This window comes from Salvelinus alpinus, chromosome 3 (genome assembly GCF_045679555.1).
Source record: "Salvelinus alpinus chromosome 3, SLU_Salpinus.1, whole genome shotgun sequence".
NCBI classification, from domain to species: Eukaryota; Metazoa; Chordata; class Actinopteri; order Salmoniformes; family Salmonidae; genus Salvelinus; species Salvelinus alpinus.
Genome location: NC_092088.1, coordinates 8,079,013 through 8,096,512, shown reverse-complemented (window position 1 = coordinate 8,096,512; position 17,500 = coordinate 8,079,013). Strand labels below are relative to the sequence as shown.

Below are 17,500 nucleotides of genomic sequence, written 5' to 3'. Positions count from 1 at the left end.
CTGGAGGTCTGTCTGGAGGACTGTCTGGAGGTCTGTCTGGAGGACTGTCTGGAGTTCTGTCTGGAGGTCTGTCTGGAGGTCTGTCTGGAGGTCTGTCTGGAGGACTGTCTGGAGGTCTGTCTGGAGGTCTGTCTGGAGGTCTGTCTGGAGGTCTGTCTGGAGGACTGTCTGGAGGTCTGTCTGGAGGTCTGTCTGGAGGTCTGTCTGGAGGTCTGTCTGGAGGTCTGTCTGGAGGTCTGTCTGGAGGACTGTCTGGAGGACTGTCTGGAGGTCTGTCTGGAGGTCTGTCTGGAGGACTGTCTGGAGGTCTGTCTGGAGGTCTGTCTAGAGGTCTGTCTGGAGGTCTGTCTGGAGGACTGTCTGGAGGTCTGTCTGGAGGACTGTCTAGAGGTCTGTCTGGAGGACTGTCTGGAGGTCTGTCTGGAGGTCTGTCTGGAGGTCTGTCTGGAGGACTGTCTGGAGGACTGTCTGGAGGTCTGTCTGGAGGACTGTCTGGAGGTCTGTCTGGAGGTCTGTCTGGAGGTCTGTCTGGAGGACTGTCTGGAGGACTGTCTGGAGGTCTGTCTGGAGGACTGTCTGGAGGACTGTCTGGAGGTCTGTCTGGAGGTCTGTCTGGAGGACTGTCTGGAGGACTGTCTGGAGGTCTGTCTGGAGGACTGTCTGGAGGACTGTCTGGAGGACTGTCTGGAGGTCTGTCTGGAGGTCTGTCTGGAGGTCTGTCTGGAGGACTGTCTGGAGGACTGTCTGGAGGTCTGTCTGGAGGACTGTCTGGAGGACTGTCTGGAGGTCTGTCTGGAGGTCTGTCTGGAGGACTGTCTGGAGGTCTGTCTGGAGGTCTGTCTGGAGGTCTGTCTGGAGGTCTGTCTGGAGGACTACTATTAGAGTACTAGTACTTCAGAGTGAGACTTCTAGAACTTAGATGATTTGGCTGTCACTCTCTGTTGTTCCCATAGAAACAGAATCTCATTCTAGTTCTGTTGTTGTTTCCTGTTCAAAGCAATAAAACAGAACAAGACTGAGGATGAGGATGAAGAGTGATGATGAGGATGGGCACACACACACACACACACACACACACACACACACACACACACACACACACACACACACACACACACACACACACACACACCACACACACACACACACACACACACACCACACACACACACACACACACAGGCAGTGTACCTCAGCAGTAGGCATGCCCTCAGGGGGTCGACACTGCAGCAACACCTCCTGCTCCAACCTCACCTCTCGACCCAGAGGCTCCTGCTCAAAGGTCTTACGCAGATCTGCAGATAGAGAGTTAAACTGTTAACACAGTCGAGAGTGTGTGTGTGTTTGTGGTGTGTGTGTGTTTGTGGTGTGTGTGTGTGTGGTGTGTGTGTGTGTGGTGTGTGTGTGTGTGATGTGTGTGTGTGGTGTGTGTGTGTGTGTGTTAGTGTGTGTGTGTGTGTGTGTGTGTTTGTGTGTGATGTGTGTTTGTGTGTATGTGTGGTGTGTGTGTGTGTGTGTGGTGTGTGTGGTGTGGTGTGTGTTTGTGTGTGTTTGTGGTGTGTGTGTGGTGTGTGTTTGTGGTGTGTGTGTGTGTGTGTGTGTGTGGTGTGTGTTTGTGGTGTGTGTGTGGTGTGTGTTTGTGGTGTGTGTGTGTGTGTGTGTGTGTGGTGTGTGTGTGGTGTGTGTGGTGTGTGTGTGTGTGTGTGTGTGGTGTGTGTGTGGTGTGTGTGTGTGTGTGTGTGTGTGTGTGTGTGTGTGTGTGTGTGTGTGTGTGTGTGGTGTGTGTGTTTGTGTGTGTGTGGTGTATGTTTGTGTCTTCCATGCATTTAGCCGTGTATCTCATCAACAGTGTGAGTCAGATGTAGAACTGAGTGACAAAACATTAAGAACACCCCCCCCCACCTTTCCCCTCAGAACAGCCTCAATACATCAGGACATGGACTCTACGAGGTGTCGAAAGCGTTTCACAGGGATGGTGGTCCATATTGACTCCAATGCTTCAAACAGTTCTTGACCATTCTTGATAAACACAGGAAACGGTTGAGCGTGAAAAACCCGGCAGCGTTGCAGTTCTTGACCATTCTTGATAAACACAGGAAACGGTTGAGCGTGAAAAACCCGGCAGCGTTGCAGATCTTGACGCACTCCAGCCGGCGCGCCTGGTACCCTGTTACTACGGTTACTCTGACCGTTCACCCGCTGAACACAATTCAGGTCTTAAGACTTCAAAGGAAGGACTCCTCCCTTTCATCTACACTGATTGAAGTGACATCGATAAACACACACGCACACACGCACACGCACACACACACACACACACACACACACACACACACACACACACACACACACACACACACACACACACACACACACACACACACACACTGTACCTACATGCGATGCGGACGTACGCCCGGCTACTCTTGGTGGTGCCTGCAGAGCTCCAGGCCACACACTGACACCAGTAGTCCTCCAGACCAAACAGTTCCTCCACCTGGGTCCTCGATACAGAGATATCCACCTCCCTCACCACCAGGCCTGGGAGAGAGAGGGGAGAGAGAGGAGAGAGGAGAGGAGAGGAGAGGAGAGAGAGGAGAGAGGAGAGGGGAGAGAGGAGAGAGGAGAGAGGAGAAAGGAGAGAGGAGAGAGGGGAGAGGGGAGAGAGGAGAGAGAGGGGAGAGAGGACAGGAGAGGGGAGAGAGAGGGGAGAGAGGGGAGAGAGATGAGAGAGAGGGGAGAGGGGAGAGGAGAGGGGAGAGAGAGGGGAGAGAGGAGAGAGGAGAGAGCGGAGAGGGGAGAGAGGGAGAGAGGAGAGAGGAGAGAGGAGAGAGGAGAGAGGAGAGAGGGGAGAGAGGAGAGAGGAGAGAGAGGGGAGAGAGGAGAGGAGAGAGAGGAGAGAGGGGAGAGAGGAGAGGAGAGGGGAGAGAGAGGGGAGAGAGGGGAAAGAGAGGAGAGAGGGGAGAGAGGAGAGGAGAGGGGAGAGAGGAGAGGAGAGAGAGGAGAGAGGGGAGAGAGGAGAGGAGAGGGGAGAGAGATGGGAGAGAGGGGAGAGAGAGGAGAGAGAGGGGAGAGGGGAGAGGGGAGAGGGGAGATGGGAGAGAGGAGAGAGGAGAGAGGAGAGAGGAGAAAGGAGAGAGAGGAGAGGGAGAGGGGAGAGAGGAGAGAGGGGAGAGAGGAGAGGAGAGGGGAGAGAGAGGGGAGGAGGGGAGAGGAGAGGGGAGAGAGAGGGGAGAGAGAGGAGAGAGAGGAGAGGGGAGAGAGGTAGAGAGGAGAGAGGAGAGAGAGGGGAGAGATGAGAGAGTAGAGAGGAGAGAGAGGAGAGAGAGGGGAGAGAGATGAGAGAGTAGAGAGGAGAGAGAGGAGAGAGAGGGGAGAGAGGGGGAGATGGGAGAGAGGCGAGAGAGGGGAGAGATGAGAGAGTAGAGAGGAGAGAGAGGAGAGAGAGGGGAGAGAGGGGGAGATGGGAGAGAGGCGAGAGAGGGGAGAGGGAGAGAGTAGAGAGGAGAGGGGAGAGAGGGGAGAGGGGAAGGAGGGGAGAGAGAGGGGAGAGAGGAGAGAGGGGAGAGAGAGGAGAGAGGGAGAGAGAGGGGGAGAGAGGAGAGAGAGGGGAGAGATGAGAGAGGGGAGAGAGGGGGAGAGGGAGAGAGGGGGAGAGGAGAGAGAGGGGAGAGAGGAGAGAGAGGAGAGAGGGGAGAGGGGGGGAGAAGGGGGAGAGGGGAGAGAGGGGAGGAGAGAGAGGGGGAGAGAGGAGAGCGAGGAGAGAGATGGGAGAGAGGGGAGAGAGGGGAGAGGGGGGAGAAGGGGGAGAGGGGAGAGAGGGGAGAGGGGGGAGGAGAGCGAAGGGGAGAGGTAGCATATGTTTAGGAATTAATTGAAGTGTTTTGAGTTGGCTACATTTTGTGTACAGTATGTTTGAAAGTCTATATGAACTCCTAATTATGGAGAGTTGTGATTTCAGCATTAATGTGTTGGTGTGAATGAGATGTGTATTTGTGAATGTTTATGTCTGTGAAGGCTGGTGAAATGGTGTGTATTCTAGTACTGTCCCTGTACCTGTGATCTGGTCCAGGCTCTCTCTGGTCACATGATCGTTCTGGTTGACCCACTCGCCGTTACACTTGAAGTATATCTGTGTGGCGGGGGCGGCCCTACAGCGGAGCTGCACCGGACGGTTCTTAACGATGAACCCGTCCTCCGGTTCCAGCTGGAACTCTGGGAGCGGTTCTGCCGAGGCGAAGGAGAACGAGTCTGGAATCACGTCGCTGTAGTCGCTGCTCTCTGGAGGGGGGGGGAGGGGGGGGTCACAGACACACAACATGGTCAGTAGAGTGAGGAGAGAGAACGTTAGAGAAAGGTAGTGTCTGTGTGTGTGAGTGTGTGTGTGTGTGTGTGTGTGTGTGTGTGTGTGTGTGTGTGTGTGTGTGTGTGTGTGTGTGTGTGTGTGTGTGTCAGCCAGAGGGAGTGCGTGAGAGTAGTAATAGTGTGAATGTCCAGTCTAAAGACCTTTAAGGTGTTGACAGGTTGTAGTGCACACACACACACACACACACACACACACACACACACACACACACACACACACACACACACACACACACACACACACACACACACACACACACACACACACACACACACACACACACACACACACACACACGCTCTCAAACTCACACTCACACTCACACACACACACACACACACACACACACACACACACACACACACACACACACACACACACACACACACACACACACACACACACACACACACACACACACACACACACACACTTGGTGCCCCCCGTTACTACACGCCGTTACTACGCACCGTTACTACGTACTGTTACTACGCATCGTTACTACGCACCGTCACTACACACAGTACAGTCTATTGCTGAAGCCAGCACACAGCCAGGAGCAGGGTTGGGGAGGCAGAGGAGAGGAAGAGGAGAGGAGAGGATGAGGAGATGATTAGGAGAGGAAGGAGAGGAAGAGGAGAGGATGAGGAGATGATGAGGAGAGGAAGAGGAGAGGAAGAGGAAGAGGAGAGGATGAGGAGATGATGAGGAGAGGAAGAAGAGAGGAAGAGGATGAGGAGATGATGAGGAGAGGAACAGGAGAGGAAGAGGAAGAGGAGAGGATGAGGAGATGATGAGGAGAGGAAGAGGAGAGGATGAGGAGAGGACAAGGATAATAAGGGGAAGAGGAAGAGGATGAGGAGAGGAAGAGGAGAGGACAAGGAAAAGGAGAGGACAAGGATAATAAGAGGACGAGGAGAGGAAGAGGAAGAGGAGAGGATTGGGAGAGGAAGAGGAGAGGAGGAGGAGAGGAAGATGAAGAGGAGAGGAGGAGGAGAGGAAGAGGAGAGGAAGAGAAAGAGGAGAGGAAGAGGAGAGGAAGGGGAGAGGAACATGAGAGGAAGAGGAGAGGACGAGGAGAGGAAGAGGAGAGGACGAGGAGAATAAGAGGAAGAGGAGAGGAAGAGGGAAGGGGAGAGGAATAGGAGAGGAAGAGGAGCGAAAGAGAAGGGGAAGATGAGAGGAGGATGAGAGGAAGAGGAGATGATGAGGAGAAAAGGAAGATGAGAGGAAAAGAGGGAGAGGAAGAGGAGAGGAGGAGGAGAGGAAGAGGAGAGGAAGAGAAGAGGAAGAGGAGATGATGAGGAGAGGAAGAGGAGGAGGAGAGGAAGAGGAGAGGAAGAGGAGAGGAAGGGGAGAGGAAGAGGAGAGCCAGAAGCAGCAACGTAGAGCAGAATAATCTGATGACAGAGAGACAGCTGAAGCCACACAGAGTGACTGTACTGTACTTTTCCAGCTCCATCTCCCCATGGTCACATAACAAACTCACACAAAGAGAGAAATACCTCTATCTCTCCTTCTCTCGCACGTCTTTCACACGCACACACACACACCCCATTTAACTAATCTATCACTTTCTGTCAAAAGAAAAAACAAGTGAAAAGTATCTCAGCCATTTGAACTGGAAGGACATCGGAACAGACAGCTGGAAGTTCACTGACTAACAGCACAGGAAGCAGCAGTTACAACAGGAAGCAGCAGTTACAACATGATTGAAGATTGACCGACAGAAGACTATCGGCCTTCAAGACTCTAGTTCCAGTGTTATCTAATCACCTCTGTTAGCTGAGCTTGTTCCTATCCGTCAGACGAACGTGTGTGTCGTTCAGATATCCCTTGGTTGTCTCTGTGTGTGTGTGTGTGTGTGTGTGTGTGTGTGTGTGTGTGTGTGTGTGTGTGTGTGTGTGTGTGTGTGTGTGTGTGTGTGTGTGTGTGTGTGTGTGTGTGTGTGTGTGTGTGTGTGTGTGTGTGTGTGTGTGTGTGTGTGTGTGTGTGTGTGTGTGTGTGTGTGTGTGTGTGTGTGTGTGTGTGTGTGTGTGTGTATTCAGACCTTCCTCTTCCTGTATGTTGTAGCTCTGATATATCTAAATAAATTGTTAATGTCCCTGATGTTCAGACGTAGATATCTGTCTGTCTCGTCTACGATAGCGATCTGAATTCAATAGCCATGAAATTAGAGACGAAAAGGATGGAGTGAGTTGGTACCCTGATGGATGTGTGTGTGTGTGTGTGTGTGTGTGTGTGTGTGAGTCTATTCCTCTGCTATAGAACATCAGCCAGGTCCAGCTCTAACGTGAGGGAGACTATTCCTCTGCTATAGAACATCAGCCAGGTCCAGCTCTAACGTGAGGGAGACTATTCCTCTGCTATAGAACATCAGCCAGGTCCAGCTCTAACGTGAGGGAGACTATTCCTCTGCTATAGAACATCAGCCAGGTCCAGCTCTAACGTGAGGGAGACTATTCCTCTGCTATAGAACATCAGCCAGGTCCAGCTCTAACGTGAGGGAGACTATTCCTCTGCTATAGAACATCAGCCAGGTCCAGCTCTAACGTGAGGGAGACTATTCCTCTGCTATAGAACATCAGCCAGGTCCAGCTCTAACGTGAGGGAGTCTATTCCTCTGCTATAGAACATCAGCCAGGTCCAGCTCTAACGTGAGGGAGTCTATTCCTCTGCTATAGAACATCAGCCAGGTCCAGCTCTAACGTGAGGGAGTCTATTCCTCTGCTATAGAACATCAGCCAGGTCCAGCTCTAACGTGAGGGAGTCTATTCCTCTGCTATAGAACATCAGCCAGGTCCAGCTCTAACGTGAGGGAGACTATTCCTCTGCTATAGAACATCAGCCAGGTCCAGCTCTAACGTGAGGGAGTCTATTCCTCTGCTATAGAACATCAGCCAGGTCCAGCTCTAACGTGAGGGAGACTATTCCTCTGCTATAGAACATCAGCCAGGTCCAGCTCTAACGTGAGGGAGTCTATTCCTCTGCTATAGAACATCAGCCAGGTCCAGCTCTAACGTGAGGGAGTCTATTCCTCTGCTATAGAACATCAGCCAGGTCCAGCTCTAACGTGAGGGAGACTATTCCTCTGCTATAGAACATCAGCCAGGTCCAGCTCTAACGTGAGGGAGTCTATTCCTCTGCTATAGAACATCAGCCAGGTCCAGCTCTAACGTGAGGGAGACTATTCCTCTGCTATAGAACATCAGCCAGGTCCAGCTCTAACGTGAGGGAGACTATTCCTCTGCTATAGAACATCAGCCAGGTCCAGCTCTAACGTGAGGGAGACTATTCCTCTGCTATAGAACATCAGCCAGGTCCAGCTCTAACGTGAGGGAGACTATTCCTCTGCTATAGAACATCAGCCAGGTCCAGCTCTAACGTGAGGGAGACTATTCCTCTGCTATAGAACATCAGCCAGGTCCAGCTCTAACGTGAGGGAGACTATTCCTCTGCTATAGAACATCAGCCAGGTCCAGCTCTAACGTGAGGGAGACTATTCCTCTGCTATAGAACATCAGCCAGGTCCAGCTCTAACGTGAGGGAGACTATTCCTCTGCTATAGAACATCAGCCAGGTCCAGCTCTAACGTGAGGGAGACTATTCCTCTGCTATAGAACATCAGCCAGGTCCAGCTCTAACGTGAGGGAGACTATTCCTCTGCTATAGAACATCAGCCAGGTCCAGCTCTAACGTGAGGGAGACTATTCCTCTGCTATAGAACATCAGCCAGGTCCAGCTCTAACGTGAGGGAGACTATTCCTCTGCTATAGAACATCAGCCAGGTCCAGCTCTAACGTGAGGGAGACTATTCCTCTGCTATAGAACATCAGCCAGGTCCAGCTCTAACGTGAGGGAGACTATTCCTCTGCTATAGAACATCAGCCAGGTCCAGCTCTAACGTGAGGGAGACTATTCCTCTGCTATAGAACATCAGCCAGGTCCAGCTCTAACGTGAGGGAGACTATTCCTCTGCTATAGAACATCAGCCAGGTCCAGCTCTAACGTGAGGGAGACTATTCCTCTGCTATAGAACATCAGCCAGGTCCAGCTCTAACGTGAGGGAGACTATTCCTCTGCTATAGAACATCAGCCAGGTCCAGCTCTAACGTGAGGGAGACTATTCCTCTGCTATAGAACATCAGCCAGGTCCAGCTCTAACGTGAGGGAGACTATTCCTCTGCTATAGAACATCAGCCAGGTCCAGCTCTAACGTGAGGGAGACTATTCCTCTGCTATAGAACATCAGCCAGGTCCAGCTCTAACGTGAGGGAGACTATTCCTCTGCTATAGAACATCAGCCAGGTCCAGCTCTAACGTGAGGGAGACTATTCCTCTGCTATAGAACATCAGCCAGGTCCAGCTCTAACGTGAGGGAGACTATTCCTCTGCTATAGAACATCAGCCAGGTCCAGCTCTAACGTGAGGGAGACTATTCCTCTGCTATAGAACATCAGCCAGGTCCAGCTCTAACGTGAGGGAGACTATTCCTCTGCTATAGAACATCAGCCAGGTCCAGCTCTAACGTGAGGGAGACTATTCCTCTGCTATAGAACATCAGCCAGGTCCAGCTCTAACGTGAGGGAGACTATTCCTCTGCTATAGAACATCAGCCAGGTCCAGCTCTAACGTGAGGGAGACTATTCCTCTGCTATAGAACATCAGCCAGGTCCAGCTCTAACGTGAGGGAGACTATTCCTCTGCTATAGAACATCAGCCAGGTCCAGCTCTAACGTGAGGGAGACTATTCCTCTGCTATAGAACATCAGCCAGGTCCAGCTCTAACGTGAGGGAGACTATTCCTCTGCTATAGAACATCAGCCAGGTCCAGCTCTAACGTGAGGGAGACTATTCCTCTGCTATAGAACATCAGCCAGGTCCAGCTCTAACGTGAGGGAGACTATTCCTCTGCTATAGAACATCAGCCAGGTCCAGCTCTAACGTGAGGGAGACTATTCCTCTGCTATAGAACATCAGCCAGGTCCAGCTCTAACGTGAGGGAGACTATTCCTCTGCTATAGAACATCAGCCAGGTCCAGCTCTAACGTGAGGGAGACTATTCCTCTGCTATAGAACATCAGCCAGGTCCAGCTCTAACGTGAGGGAGACTATTCCTCTGCTATAGAACATCAGCCAGGTCCAGCTCTAACGTGAGGGAGACTATTCCTCTGCTATAGAACATCAGCCAGGTCCAGCTCTAACGTGAGGGAGACTATTCCTCTGCTATAGAACATCAGCCAGGTCCAGCTCTAACGTGAGGGAGACTATTCCTCTGCTATAGAACATCAGCCAGGTCCAGCTCTAACGTGAGGGAGACTATTCCTCTGCTATAGAACATCAGCCAGGTCCAGCTCTAACGTGAGGGAGACTATTCCTCTGCTATAGAACATCAGCCAGGTCCAGCTCTAACGTGAGGGAGACTATTCCTCTGCTATAGAACATCAGCCAGGTCCAGCTCTAACGTGAGGGAGACGATCGGTTGGATCACAACACGATGCCGAGACGTTTCTTTTCCCTGCTGTCTTTCATTGAGAGATAACTAAGTAAACAGTAAGACTTAGGTCTTACACTGACTGGCCGGTTAACTGGTTAACTGGTTAACTGGTTAACTTATCGGTGCTCTTTATACCATGTTAGAATCTCAATCTACCACTAGACAGTAAAAGGGGTGGAAATTGAGCTAGCCCGTTAGCCCGCTAGCCCGTTAGCCCGCTAGCCCGTTAGCCCGCTAGCCCGTTAGCGGATAGAGAGAGGAGAGGAGAGGGGGATGGATAGAGGGAGGAGAGGGATAGAGGGAGGAGAGGAGAGAGGGATGGATAGAGGGAGGTGAGGAGAGGGGGATGGATAGAGGGAGGAGAGGAGAGGGGGATGGATAGAGGGAGGAGAGGAGAGGGGGATGGATAGAGGGAGGAGAGGGGGATGGATAGAGGGAGGTGAGGAGAGGGGGATGGATAGAGGGAGGAGAGGAGAGGGGGATGGATAGAGGGAGGAGAGGAGAGGGGGATGGATAGAGGGAGGAGAGGAGAGGGGGATGGATAGAGGGAGGTGAGGAGAGGGGGATGGATAGAGGGAGGAGAGGAGAGAGGGATGGATAGAGGGAGGAGAGGAGAGGGGGATGGATAGAGGGAGGTGAGGAGAGGGGGATGGATAGAGGGAGGAGAGGAGAGAGGGATGGATAGAGGGAGGAGAGGAGAGGGGGATGGATAGAGGGAGGAGAGGAGAGGGGGATGGATAGAGGGAGGAGAGGGGGATGGATAGAGGGAGGTGAGGAGAGGGGGATGGATAGAGGGAGGAGAGGAGAGAGGGATGGATAGAGGGAGGAGAGGAGAGGGGTATGGATAGAGGGAGGTGAGGAGAGAGGGATGGATAGAGGGAGGAGAGGAGAGGGGGATGGATAGAGGGAGGAGAGGGATAGAGGGAGGAGAGGAGAGGGGGATGGATAGAGGGAGGTGAGGAGAGGGGGATGGATAGAGGGAGGAGAGGAGAGGGAGATGGATAGAGGGAGGAGAGGGATAGAGGGAGGAGAGGAGAGGGGGATGGATAGAGGGAGGTGAGGAGAGGGGGATGGATAAAGGGAGGAGAGGGATAGAGGGAGGAGAGGAGAGGGGGATGGATAGAGGGAGGTGAGGAGAGGGGGATGGATAGAGGGAGGAGAGGGATAGAGGGAGGAGAGGAGAGAGGGATGGATAGAGGGAGGTGAGGAGAGGGGGATGGATAGAGGGAGGAGAGGGATAGAGGGAGGAGAGGAGATAGGCACAGAGGCCAGAGGGTGGCCAGAATAGACCTGTCATTCTGAATCTGTCTCAACCTGTCACCCACACAGCAGTCTTCTCTCCTACTGCGGAATAACAGGTCACACACGCACACAGACACAGACACACGCACACAGACACACGCACACACATGCACGCACAATCATGCATAAACACACGCACACACACACACTTCAATCTGAGTAATGTTTAAATATGATTACACGTTCACACACTGGTTCAGATCAATCCCACGGTCTCCCGTTCTCTCTCCATATCTCTCCCTCTCTCCCTTTCTTTCTTTCTTTGTTTCTCAGTCTCTCTCTCGTGTATCCCTCTCTTTCAGTCTGTCTCTCCTCACTAAGCTCTAAGCTGTGTTCTTTTAGACTTTGATTTGTTCGGACTTTGAGTTTTCTGTCAATAAGCAATTGCATTTCCATTCTCCCCCTGCCTTTGTCAAGGCATTGATCGTGTTGTTCAACCACAGAGCAAAGCACACTACCTATCTGGCACTCTCTTAGAGCTGGAGAGAAGGTTTGAACTCACTAACAGAGAGAGATATAGAGAGAGAGAAAGGGGAGGGGAGAGGCAGAGAGAGAAAGAGGAGGGGAGAGAGAGAGCTAGAGAAAGAGAGGAGGGGAGAGAGAGCTAGAGAAAGAGAGGAGGGAGAGAGAGAGAGCTAGAGAGAGGGGAGAGGAGGAGAGAGGGGGGAGAGATAGAGAGAGAAAGAGGAGGGAGAGGGAGAGAGATAGAGAGAGAGGCAGAGAGGGTGAGGGGGAGAGAGAAATCATGAGAAAGAGAGGAGGGGAAAGAGAGAGATAGAGACAGAGAGGGGAGAGAGAGGGGGGGGAGAGAGAGCTAGAGACAGAGAGGGGGGAGAGAGCTAGAGAGAGGGGAGAGAGAGAGCTAGAGAGAGGGAGAGAGAGGGGGGAGAGAGAGAGCAAGAGAGAGAGAGGGAGAGAGAGAGAAGGAGAGAGAGAGGGAGAGAGGGGAGGGAGAGAGGGGGAGAACTAGAGAGAGAGGGGGAGAGAGAGAGAGGGAGGAGAGTTAGCTAGTCTGAGAGGGGGGAGAGAGAGTGAGGTGGGGAGAGAGCTAGAGAGAGGAGGGGGGAGAGCTAGAGAGAGGAGGGGGTAGAGAGAGGTAGAGACAGAGGGGAGAGAGAGAGCTAGAGTCAGAGAGGGGAGAGAGAGAGGAGGGGGGAGAGCTAGAGAGAGGAGGGGGGAGAGCTAGAGAGAGGAGGGGGGAGAGCTAGAGAGAGGAGGGGGGAGAGAGAGCTAGCGAGAGGGGGGAGAGAGAGAGGAGGGGAGAGAGAGGGAACTTGAGCCTACGCCTTCACTATGGTGAATCACTAAAACAATACAGAAATACAGTACGGAACAAGAAGGAACAGCGCGCCAGAAATCAGCTAAAAATCTAACCACTTCTGGGAAAATTGGAAAACACAAAACAAACACAAAGAATTATCTATCCAAAATAGAGATGTATGGATAAACCACTTCTCCAATCTTTTTGGCCCTGGAACAAAGAACAAACAGCAAAAACATATACATGATCAAATACAAATCTTAGAATCAACTATTAAAGACAACCAGAATCCACTGGATTCTCCAATTACATTGAATGAACTACAGGACAAAATAAAAACCCTCCAACCCAAAAAGGCCTGTGGTGTTGATGGTATCCTAAATGAAATGATCAAATATACAGACCACAAATTCCAATTGGCTATACTAAAACTCTTTAACATCATCCTCAGCTCTGGCATCTTCCCCAATATTTGGAACCAAGGACTGATCACCCCAATCCACAAAAGTGGAGACAAATTTGACCCCAATAACTACCGTGGAATATGCGTCAATAGCAACCTTGGGAAAATCCTCTGCATTATCATTAACAGCAGACTCGTACATTTCCTCAATGAAAACAATGTACTGAGCAAATGTCAAATTGGCTTTTTATCAAATTACCGTAGGACAGACCACGTATTCACCCTGCACACCCTAATTGACAAACAAACAAACCAAAACAAATGCAAAGTCTTCTCATGTTTGTTGATTTCCAAAAAGCTTTCGACTCAATTTGGCATGAGGGTCTGCTATACAAATGGATGGAAAGTGGTGTTGGGGGAAAAACAAACAACATTATACAATCCATGTACACAAACAACAAATGTGCGGTTAAAATAGGCAAAAAACACAAATTTCTCTCCACAGGGCCGTGGGGTGAAACAGGGATGCAGCTTAAGCCCCACCCTCTTCAACATATATATCAACGAATTGGCGAGGGCACTAGAACAGTCTGCAGCACCCAGCCTCACCCTACTAGAATCTGAAGTTAAATGTCTACTGTTTGCTGATGATCAGCTGCTTCTGTCACCAACCAAGGAGGGCCTACAGCAGCACCTAGATCTTCTGCACAGATTCTGTCAGACCTGGGCCCTGACAGTAAATCTCAGTAAGACCAAAATAATGGTGTTCCAAAAAAGGTCCAGTCGCCAGGACCACAAATACAAATTCCATCTAGACACCGTTGCCCTAGAGCACACAAAAAACTATACATACCTCGGCCTAAACATCAGTTCCACAGGTAACTTCCACAAAGCTGTGAACGATCTGAGAGACAAGGCAAGAAGGGCATTCTATGCCATCAAAAGGAACATAAAATTTGACATACCAATTAGGATTTGGCTAAAAATACAGTCATAGAACCCATTGCCCTTTATGGTTGTGAGGTCTGGGTTCCGCTCACCAACCAAGAATTCACAAAATGGGACAAACACCAAATTGAGACTCTGCATGCAGAAGTCTGCAAAAATATCCTCTGTGTACATGTCACGTTCCTGACCTTATTTTCCCTTGTTTTGTATTTATTTAGTATGGTCAGGGCGTGAGTTGGGGTGGGTTGTCGATGTGTGTTTTCTATGTTGGGTTTTTTGTGTTCGGCCTGGTATGATTCTCAATCAGAGGCAGCTGTCAATCGTTGTCCCTGATTGAGAATCATACTTAGGCAGCCAGGGGTTCACGTGTGGTTTGTGGGTGGTTGTCTTCCGTGTATGTAGTTGTGCCACACGGGACTGTTTGTCGGTTAGATTCTCGTTTGTTATTTTGTTTCGTTTATTGTGCAGTTTAATTGTTAATAAAACATGGACACTTTCCACTCTGCGTTTTGGTCCGATCCCTACACCGTAACAGTACAACTTAAAACACAAAACTTAAAACACAAAATAATGCATGCAGAGCAGAATTAGGCCGATACCCGCTAATTATCAAAATTTCAGAAAAGAGCCATTCAATTCTACAACCACCTAAAAGGAAGAGATTCCCAAACCTTCCATAACAAAGCCATCACCTACATAGAGATGAACCTGGAGAAGAGTCCCCTAAGCAAGCTGGTCCTGGGGCTCTCTTCACAAACACAAACAAACCCCACAGAGCCCCAGGACAGCAACACAATTAGACCCCAACCAAATCATGAGAAAACAAAAAGAAATTACTTGACACATTGGAAGGAATTAGCAAAAAAACGGAGCAAACTAGAATGCTATTTGGCCCTAAACAGAGAGTACACAGTGGCAGAATACCTGACCACTGTGACTGACCCAAACTTAAGGAAAGCTTTGACTATGTACAGACTCAGTGAGCATAGCCTTGCTATTGAGAAAGGCCGCCGTAGGCAGACCTGGCTCTCAAGAGAAGACAGGCTATGTGCACACTGCCCACAAAATGAGGTGGAAACTGAGCTGCACTTCCTAACCTCCTGCCAAATGTATGACCATATTAGAGCCACATATATCCCTCAGATTAAACAGACCCACAAAGAATTAGAAAACAAATCCAATTTTGATAAAATCCCATATCTACTGGGTGAAATACCACAGTGTGACATCACAGCAGACAAGATGTGTGACCTGTTGCCAGAGGGAAGGGGCAACCAGTGAAGAACAAACACCATTGTAAATACAACCCATATTTATGTTTATTTATTTTCCCTTTTGTACTTTAACTATTTTCACATACAGTTTTTAACAATCACTTTGGCACTAATTTCAGAACCTTGTGGTCATTTTTCAAAACTCTAGACACAAAACTCAAAACGGTCATCACTTGTAACACAGGCTGTCCAATGTTCAAAACATTGCATTGTGCATTCATATCTTTAAAGAAGCCTTGCACTTGCAGAATCATTGGTTCAAATAACTCATTAATCATGAAATACCATAGGAACATTAATTTAGATCACCCACACACAAGATACCGATAGTTTCACTGTGTAGTTGTTCGTACAATCATTAAATATTGTACTACAAAATACGTGATACTGTTTCATTATGGTACTACACGTAAATACATCACTGTAAAAGGACTAGTAGAGAGAATACTACAGACACAGTGGGATCATTGAACAAAAGATGACATTTATTGATGAAATACAATAAAATCACAACATAGGTTTCTTTGAATCAAAGCAAAAATAATTAGCTACAAAAAAAATAAAAAAAAATACAGTAAAACCTCAACTGCAGTGTTCCTCACCTGGCTTACTGTAAAACCTCAACTGCAGTGTTCCTCACCTGGCTTACTGTAAAACCTCAACTGCAGTGTTCCTCACCTGGCTTACTGTAAAACATCAACTGCAGTGTTCCTCACCTGGCTTACTGTAAAACCTCAACTGCAGTGTTCCTCACCTGGCTTACTGTAAAACATCAACTGCAGTGTTCCTCACCTGGCTTACTGTAAAACATCAACTGCAGTGTTCCTCACCTGGCTTACTGTAAAAAGCAAAACAAAAGGTTGATTACTGTACTTCTATATTTCCATCAACCCTGTCTTGTGGATTTGGCCACAGGTTCTCATCCACATCAGAATGGATCTTTTCATTGGCCAAACATCTTGGGAAGAATCTTCGGGCGAATCCAGGCCTGACACTGGTCTGCCGTGATGTCATTGCATGCGTCATCCATGGCCTGGAGAAGGGTGGCTTGTCCGTGAGGGCACCTATCATATACCTTCCACCTCCATGTGGAGAAAAATTCCTCAATCGGGTTAAGAAAAGGAGAGTATGGGGTAAGTACAGGGTGGTAAATTGTGGATGGGCCTGAAACCACTTGCACCATTTGAGTATGGTGGAACCTGACATTATCCCACACAATGACATAGGTCATGCCATCAGCTCTACAGACCTGATTTAGCTCATCAAGGAAGGTTACATTCGAACAGCGAATCATGTGGCTGCCTGCAACTCATTATATAGAGTATATAGAGTAGAGAGCTTTAGATGTTGTTCGATCAAACATTAGAACAGGCAAGATGCGTAATCTAAGCAACTTTGACCGTGGTATGATTGTTGATGCCACACATGGTGATTCCAGCATCTCAGAAACAGCTGCCTTCCTGGGATTTTTATGCACTACAGTCTCTAGAGTTTACAGAGAACGGTGCGATAAACAAAACACATTCAGTGAGCCGCAGTTCTGTGGGCAAAAACACCTGGGTCCTACCCAGTAGGTGTACCTAATAAAGTGGCCGGTGAGTTTACAGCGACGTCAAATCTGAAAACATGGTCTGGAACAGTGGTACATGGTACCATGGAAACAGTGTCTGATAAAGAATGACGATGAAATATTACATCCATAGATAATGAAGTCCAATTGGTTAATGTACCACCATAATTGGTGTCAATGGATCTCGTTATCCTGAATCTTTCATGATCTAAACATGGAATATTGTTCGTCAGTTTCCATAAAACTATGCATTAAGAGTAATGCAACAGTTACTCATCATTTTGATCAGTTGTATCAATTGTGTGTGTGTGTGTGTGTGTGTGCGTGTGTGTGTGTGTGTGTGTGTGTGTGTGTGTGTGTGTGTGTGTGTGTGTGTGTGTGTGTGTGTGTGTGTGTGTGTGTGTGTGTGTTTGTGTGTGTGTGTGTGTGTGTGTGTGTGTGTGTGTGTGTGTGTGTGTAGAAGCAGACATAGTAGAGTCACTGTGGAATAACAAAGTTATTAAAAGTTAAAAGTTGTTTCAAACCTGTGTTTTAGAGTCCGACACACACACACACACACACACACACACACACACACACACACACACACACACACACACACACACACACACACACACACACACACACACACACACACACACACACACACACACACACACACACACACATCAGAATTCAGCAGCCAGCAATTTGTGTGGAATGGAGGAGTCATACAAATGGTGCCCTATTCCTAAAATAGTGCACTACATCAGATCCTATGGGCCCTGATCAAAGATAATGTCACCATATACAGTTGAAGTCAGAAGTTTACATACACTTAGGTTGGAGTCATTTAAACTCGTTTTTCAACCACTCCACACATTTCTTGTTAACAAACTA

General features: G+C 49.2%; 1 protein-coding gene across 1 annotated transcript in view; it reads right to left on the bottom strand.

The window, feature by feature from the left end:
• Positions 1-17,500, bottom strand: part of LOC139569964 (netrin receptor UNC5B-b-like) — a 156,912-nt gene that overhangs the window by 38,381 nt on the left and 101,031 nt on the right. The window contains exons 2-4 of the mRNA XM_071391368.1: positions 4,057-4,281; positions 2,398-2,541; positions 1,192-1,295 (exon numbers count right to left, since the gene is read on the bottom strand). Of these exons, the coding sequence (XP_071247469.1) occupies positions 1,192-1,295; positions 2,398-2,541; positions 4,057-4,281 (473 nt within the window). The remainder of the gene's footprint in view (positions 1-1,191; positions 1,296-2,397; positions 2,542-4,056; positions 4,282-17,500) is intronic.